Source organism: Myotis myotis, unplaced genomic scaffold (genome assembly GCF_014108235.1).
Source record: "Myotis myotis isolate mMyoMyo1 unplaced genomic scaffold, mMyoMyo1.p scaffold_m19_p_1, whole genome shotgun sequence".
NCBI classification, from domain to species: Eukaryota; Metazoa; Chordata; class Mammalia; order Chiroptera; family Vespertilionidae; genus Myotis; species Myotis myotis.
In genome coordinates, this window is record NW_023416313.1 from 192,984,995 (window position 1) to 192,992,885 (window position 7,891).

General features: G+C 39.7%; 1 protein-coding gene across 1 annotated transcript in view; it reads left to right on the plus strand.

The window, feature by feature from the left end:
- MNAT1 (MNAT1 component of CDK activating kinase) overlaps window positions 1-7,891 on the plus strand; it is a 213,467-nt gene extending 205,576 nt beyond the window's left edge. The window contains exon 8 of the mRNA XM_036309137.1: window positions 7,442-7,891. Within this exon, the coding sequence (XP_036165030.1) occupies window positions 7,442-7,562 (121 nt within the window). The 3' untranslated portion in view covers window positions 7,563-7,891. The remainder of the gene's footprint in view (window positions 1-7,441) is intronic.

A 7,891-nucleotide genomic window follows, 5' to 3' on the forward strand; every position in this document is an offset into this window, starting at 1 on the left:
ATCTCTGAGTTTAGTCTGCTTTTAGTAAAAATAAGGTATAATAAGGTATAGATACCAAAATAAGCAAACTTCTTTTTTCCCCTCCTTGGTTTCTGCTTATAAGATTTACAGGTATTTAAAATAAACCCATGAAAAACAGAAATACTGCCCTGGGATTGGCTAAATAGTCAGAGCAATTACCTTTGGGCTCCAAAATCCAACTGAGCTTGACTTTTGGAAATAAATTTGGCTAAGACTTCTTCCTCATTCAGTTGTATAAAGGTGTACATGAAATGATACTGACCTCTGCCAGAAACCCCAGGAATCCTATTCAGTGATGTACTTGTAACGGTCATGAAAGAATTAAAATAACACAGATGTGGATTAATGTGAAAAAGTAGGCAAAATACAAAATTCTCTTTGTGTGGTTTCAATGTGGCAGATCCTTGAAAATACTTTGGTGTACCACAATAATTAAAGTGTTTAAGAACATTAAGTTAAGGTACCTAGAAAATAAAGCCCACAGTTGAATAACAGAATGAAGTATGTTTTATTTTTGAAAAATTGGAATTAATGTGGGTTGCCATGGTGAGAATAGGTTAAAATATTTAACAGTAACGGTTTTGTGCAGCCCTAGAGATCAAAAACAGCAATGTAAATAGGCAGATCTTTAAAGAATCATTCTCACAGACATGTTTCATGTAAATGATTGCTAGAAGGGAAATGCATTTTCTTCAGTGCTATGCAGAGAAATTTTAATTGACTTGGTTTGGGCAGTGAGAATCTACAACTTAGCATTAATAACTCAAATATAAAAATATTTGCTCATTGCGCTGGATTATGACTGTGTTCAAGAAACACTATTTTCAAACACTAATTAATCATTTTAAATAAACTTTTTTTACACATTTATGGCATCACCGAGTATGACTGTTTATTACATTTTACCTATAAAAAGTTGAACTGTTTTATATACCTTTTATGGAAACAGTGCACAGTCATAAATTAAAAGATGCAACTGTTTTGGATATTTTACTGGTGGTCCTGTGTTTTCCTGCCAGCAGTGCAGCTGTTTCAGGTTTCTCAGGATAACATATAAAAAGCTGTATGTACACTGCAGGTTTATGCTTGAATTGCCAAGCCAGAGATGGTATGACTCAACTTTCCCAGAAGCAAGTTGTACCAAAATGTGATGAATCAAAACAGCTAGTTGCATAGTGGTTTGCATTACCACGATGAAAAACAGTTCTCATTTATGATAGTTGGCTTGTGAAAGTTGACAGGCATTCCTCTGTGGTACTTGAATTTTGCCATAAGTGAACAGCCATTGGAGCCAAGACTATGCTTTTCTTTTGAGAGTCTGAGGAAAGGATAAAGTCTGATACATTATCTGGAGTAATGATAAAAAATTAGGTGGAAACTTATATCAGGAATGAAACATTGCATTTCCAAGATACTCGTAAAAACTATTATTCACTTATTACTTGTGTGATAGTTATTTAGTTCCCAGTGATTTTATGCTGTGCCAGGTTGACTTTGAGATTTTCTAAGGTGATTTAACACTTACCTCATTTCTCGTGCATCAGAGTCTTAACAGTTTTCCATTTTATTGTATTCTGGGAGGTAATAAACAGATATTTTTATGACCATGCAGTAGACTTGGTGAATTTTTATTTAAATTCTGTGGGACCTAAAGTTTTATCAAGAGTTTGACAATGACGATTTAATAATAGTAGTTTCCAAAGTGGGATTCATTTCACCAGGATATGTAAGATAGGATATAGGGGGGAATTATTGGAACTTTTATTAAGTATCTTTATCTCATCCTTTAATTAGTATATATTTTATAATATACTTATTATGTTAGTATATTATGTGTATAATTATGTATTATATACTGAATGTATATAATTTATAAATAAGTATATACATTTTGGAGATGCATGCTCAAATATTTTTTACTGCTATAAATATATTATAAAAAAAGTTTGGAGGTCATTGTTCAATAAATATTTATTTCTCTTTTCCTTCCACTTTCCTTCTTTCCCCTTGGCAGAGAAGCAAAGGATTGAGTTAACACCTTGATTTGTGGCAATGTGAATAAATTACAGCCAATTCCAGGAGCTTACACCGCGTCTTACTTTGACCACTTTTTCTATTTGGCCTCTTATGTCGCCATATATTTTTTTAATCACACAAGCTTATTAAACATGGATACAAATGAAAAACAGACTTGTTATTATGTTAGAAATAATAAGTTGCTCATGCATCAAGACTTTGACACACAGGAAGTTTGAAGGAATGAGTAGAAAAGTTTCCAAGTTATTAAAATGTTCTGGTGCCTGATTTATTCATTTGCCCTACCCGTAATTCTAAGGTGGGTGAAGCTCCTTTACTTCCTGAGGCCTGAAGTAACAATGTGGTTTCTTAAACTAGGCATTAATGCAAATCTGGAAATATTTGTTTTGCAACAGTGCTGGTAGTCATGCTAACAAGTTGCCCTTCTTTGGATAGGATTCTCCAATTTTTTTTAGGCCTGTTTATCTACCTTTATCAAGGTAGAAAGTTTGAGTTGCTAAATAATTACATGTGATTGAAGAAAAATAGTGTCTTTACACTGTCTTTTGAGATCAGTTCAAAAGATTCTTCTGTATTTACTAATTGGGACATCCTTTTGAACTCAGACTCAGTCTCAGAGATTTCTTTAACATGAAATTTTCTAAGGTTTCCTTTCCTGTAAAGAAGGAGACAATATATTTTGTAATTTTGAAACTACTAGTAGGTTCTCTTCCTTCTCTCAGTTGTTTATGTGTTTGTTTCAGAACATACAGGGTTGGCAAAAGTAGGTTTACAGTTGAGTACACAAAACAGAGTTTATTCTTGTATTATTAACTATTGTGTTATTTATTTGTATTATAACTAGGATTAAACTTACTTTTGCCCACCCCTGTGAGTGCTGAATAGATAAGCCTTCCCCATCTGTAAGTCCTTAATAACAGGAATAGAGTTCAGTGTGCAAATGTCTATAACACAACAATCTTCCAAGATCATTCTCTATTCTGATATCCTTTTGACAGTGAGTACAACTTTTTATTCATGTATGCACACGTACTCTTCACTTAAAATTTTATTATATTTTAATTATAGGAAGGATAAAAAATAGAGATCAAAGCCCAAAACTTTGAAGGTTTTAAAAAAATGTAATGAATGATAAAGGATTAGATTAGTTGCATTGGGACTTACAAAGAGTGACAGGCAATTGGTCCATCTTCATCCAAGCTGTTCCCACAAATCACCTCTAAGAATGCTTTCAAATAAATTTGAACAAAAGTAACCTTTTTAAAAGAAAACAAAAAGAAAAAAAGTATAAATTATCATAGGGTAGTAGGCAATATCACACTAATATAAAGCAAATGAAAGAAAGAATGAAAAAACAGTATGGCGAGCAGAGCTCAGCAGAGTATTCATAAAAGAAGACTTAAGTAAATGTGTCTGTGCCCAAATAAACATAATCAGTCAAACCAAAAATCCTTGGTTTTGTAATGAAGACAGAAACAAGCTGCGATTGCCCCAAGCTCTGTGCTTTAAGGGTTCATCATTATAAATAAATCCTCTGTAAATTAAGTATAGGTCTGAAGGGCTTATAAAATATTGCCAAAAATCCTGCCACAATGGTGCGACCCGTTTTCCCGGACTGGCAGGTTCCTCTGAGCATCCATGGGCTCTTACAGGACTGCAAGAAGAAAGCGCTGTGGATTGGCGCTGGCGCTGGCGCTGGCCCCTGGTCCAGGAGTGCGGTGTGCAGCGCTCAACCGGGCTGCATGGAGGAGTCTCCAGGGGGAGCCTCAAGGTCACCCCATAGAGTGTTTGTTTGGGGGGTGGGGTATGTGTGTCCTGGGCCAAAGTCCTTGTCATCTGGGCTGAGTGGCCCATACCACAGTGCAGAGCCTGAGCCAAATCCCATTTTTTCAGCCCTGAGTTTCTGGACTTCCAAAGGTGGAGTAGCTTTGCCAGGTAGAGTGCCAGCCCCTTTAAGAGCAAAGGCCCAGGACACGTCTGTGAATCTCGCTATAGTAGTAGCATAAATTCACCATGCCCTGCCTTCTGGCAGGTGCCTGGCTTGGCCTGGCGGAAACTAAACCGAGGTGTGTGTGGCGAGATGTAAAATCTCAGGCTCTTGGCTTGGACCTTCGAGACGCAAATCGTAACATAGGGGCCAAGGCTCCCCAGCATATAGCTTGGACACTTGAGGCTTGCTGGCGCCATGTCCTCCAGCATCGCCCCTCCCCCCCTCCGCCCCGCCCCGCCCCCACTTCCTCCCTCCCCGCACACACAGCTCTGTAGTGGTCTGGTTGCCATTGCCCGGTGCGGGTTTGAGTTCTGGACAGAATGCAGCTTAGTCATTAAAGGATTCCAGCTTTGAGAAGGAGTCAACAGAAGCTTAAAGTTTGGAGGCAATCTGTGAAAAGCTGAACTCTTCCAAATCTGCATTTGAGGAAGAGATACTCTTTCTAGAAAAAGTTAAAGGGAGAGAAATCGAAACATTCCGAGCAATTTGAATTGATGGTGGATATTTCAAAAAAGGATCCAGTCCTTGGAAGATGAATGAGAATCATTCAAATCACAGGTAGCTGAAGCCGAAGCAACCTTCAAAATATTTCAAACGAATGAAGGACTTAAGAGAGCCGTAAGATGCTTTGAGTGAAAATTCCCAACTTCAGGAAAGCCAGAAACAGCTTTTACAAGAAGCTGAAGAATGAAAAAAATGAGTGAACAAAATAAACAGAAAATAACATTGAAGACTCCAAAGTATATGCAAAACAAGTTCTATGTGAAATGAAAATCAGATCAAGTCTCTGATGAAATGAATACTTGCAGCAAGAGTGGGCTGCTGTGCTAGGAGAAGACTTAAGGGATAACTTGGAATTGGTAATGAAGAGTGATTCATAAAATGGTGCATTCTTAGATAATCAACCAAAAGGAGCTTTGAAGAAGCTGATTCATCCTGCTAAGCTAAAGGCTTCTTTAAAAACCCTTGAAGGAGAAAGAAACCAAATATACACTCAACTAACTGAAGTAGAAAAAACAAAGGAAGAGCTTATAGAGTGTACTGAAAATCTTCAGAATGGCCAAAACCGGTTTGGCTCAGTGGATAGAGCGTTGGCCTGCGGACTGAAGGGTCCCGGGTTCGATTCCGGTCAAGGGCATGTACCTGGGTTGCGGGCACATCCCCAATAGGAGATGTGCAGGAGGCAGCTGATCGGTGTTTCTCTCTCATCGATGTTTCTAACTCTCTCTATCTCTCTCCCTTCCTCTCTGTAAAAAATCAATAAAATATATTTAAAAAAAAAATCTTCAGAATGAAGAAGCATCTTTACAGTCAGAAAATGAACAGCTTGAAAATGAGACTCAAAAGCTTCAGCACAAACTTAAAGTAATGGCTAACCTGTATCAAGTAAATGTAATCATACTTCTTAGGAAAATAACAGAAGAAAATTACCTGTTAGAGAGAAAAAGGAAAAACTTTCTAAAGCAGGTGGAAAAGATCAGCCATGTAGCTGAAGAGTTGGAGACCTACAGAAAGCGAGCCAAAGATCTTGAAGAATTGGAGAGAACCATTCATTCTTTTTTTATTTTTTTTTAATATATATTTTGATTTTTTACAGAGAGGAAGGGAGAGGGATAGAGAGTTAGAAACGTCAATGAGAGAGAAACATCGATTCAGTTGCATCCTGCACACTCCCTACTTGGGATGTGCCTACAACCAAGGTACATGCCCTTGACTAGAATCGAACCTGGGACCTTTCAGTCTGCAGGCCGAAGCTCTATCCACTGAGCCAAACTGGCTAGAGCGAGAACCATTCATTCTTATCAAGGGCAGATTATTTCCACTGAGAAGAAAGCACATGATAATTGATTGGCAGCTCAGACTGCTGAAAGAAACCTCAATGATTTAAGGAAAAAATATTCCTCCCTCAGACAAAAATTAACTGAGACTTAAATTGAACTTTTAGAAAAAGATCTTTATGCACTTGATGTTCCAAATACTGTAAAGCATTTGGCAGAGAGCATTCCCCATATGGTCCCTCACCATGGGGTTGACCTTCATCTGAAAGGAGAGCTTTTCTCTCATCAGATGTACATTTCAAATCAGAATTCCTCTTTAAAATTTGAATCTGCTTGTCAACATAGGAAATGTCCAAACCTGGAAGAATTTTTATGAGTTTATTTGAGCCAAACTGACAGTTGCTGGGAAGCAAAAAGCTCAAGGGATTGAGAAAATGCTCCAGAGGATGGCAGTTTTGCACCTTATTTTATACACTACAATCAGAGGAGGAGGCAAGCCTAAGGGGAGTTACATGAAATCCATTGGTGGTAGATTAGGGAGGTGGGGGAAAGCAAAGCCAGTGATATCTCGGATTGCATAAAAATAACTCAAATAGACACATACTTCTTTTACATTAGTGGGTATAGGATAGTTAACAGTTGACAATTAACAGGATAACAATAGCAATGAGGGGGTCTTGTGGTCTCTGCTCTGATGGGAAGTATGGAAAAGGAAATTACCCTGACATTCCTATCTATATATAGAAAGTGTAATATGCAATTCGACCAGACAGCGGAACGACCAGTCGCTATGATGCGCACTGACCACCAGGGGGCAGACGCTCAACGCAGGAGCTGCCCCCAGCCTGCAGGCCCTGATTGCCGGATGGGAACGGGGAACCAGGGGTGGGTGGCAGCGGACACGGGCGGTGCCAGGCCAAGGTGGGTGCGAGTGAGCGGGGCCCTAATCGCCCTACTGGTCGCCCCACATACAGAGGGTGACTGGCGGTGGGGGGCGGGGCCAGCGAGCGGGCGGGAACAGCCAACCTCTTGGTTCCTCACCCTGGCCAGCAGGCTCCGATCGCCTGATAGGGAATGGGAACTGGGGGTGGGTGGCGGCAGATGCGGGCGGCACCAGGCCAAGGCAGGTGCGAGCAAACAGGGCCCCAATCTCCCCTCCGGTCGCCCCACAAATGGAGGGCGACCGGCAGCGTTAGTGGCTAGGGGCAGGGCTGGCTGCTGGCAGCCGGGGATGATCGGCCCTGATCGCAGGCCAGGTCTAGGGACCCTACCCGTGCACGAATTTCATGCATTGGGCCTCTAGTGTTATCATAAATGCAAAAGACAATAGACAGGTTTAGGTAAGGTGAAGATTGACCTTTGTCAAGGAAGATACCTGCCTAGGACAGGACTACACACCATGCCTTGCTTTTAGTTATGAAGTTCTAATTTCAGACAATCCTATGTGGTTACTTTAGATATCTGAGTTTGTAAGGCCTGCCATGCAGGCCTCCCTGAACTTGTTAGGTTTAGTATGTGGCCTCTTTTTCATCCACAGCTTTACCATCGCTTTTTAAAATGTTACCAGTTTTTTGTGCTTTTTATATCAATGCTACATTTTTGTTTTGTTTTTTAGGTATTTAAACCACGTCAGAGCTGCCTCTCCACAGGACCTTGCTGGAGGCTATACTTCTTCTCTTGCTTGCCACAGAGCACTACAGGATGCATTCAGTGGGCTTTTCTGGCAGGCCAATTAACCTTTATTCTTCCTTTATAAGATCTGGACCTGGGAGCAGAGCTAGGGAGCTGACCAAAGTAAAGCAGACCTGTAAACTTGTAGCCACACGTAGTTGCACAACAACAGTCTCAGCATAGCAGCTGTGCTAAAGTATTTATAAAGAGAACATTTCAGAACTAAGCTGAGCAATATAGTGCAAACATATTTGTGGGAAAAGATTTTTTACTTATATTTTTTGAGAGGGATTGAAGCCTCATTTGATGAAAGATATGAATAATTTACCTATGTATATTTGAAATTGACAGACTTGTAAAATCTTTTTAAAAATAAAGCTAGACTTTATGCTAA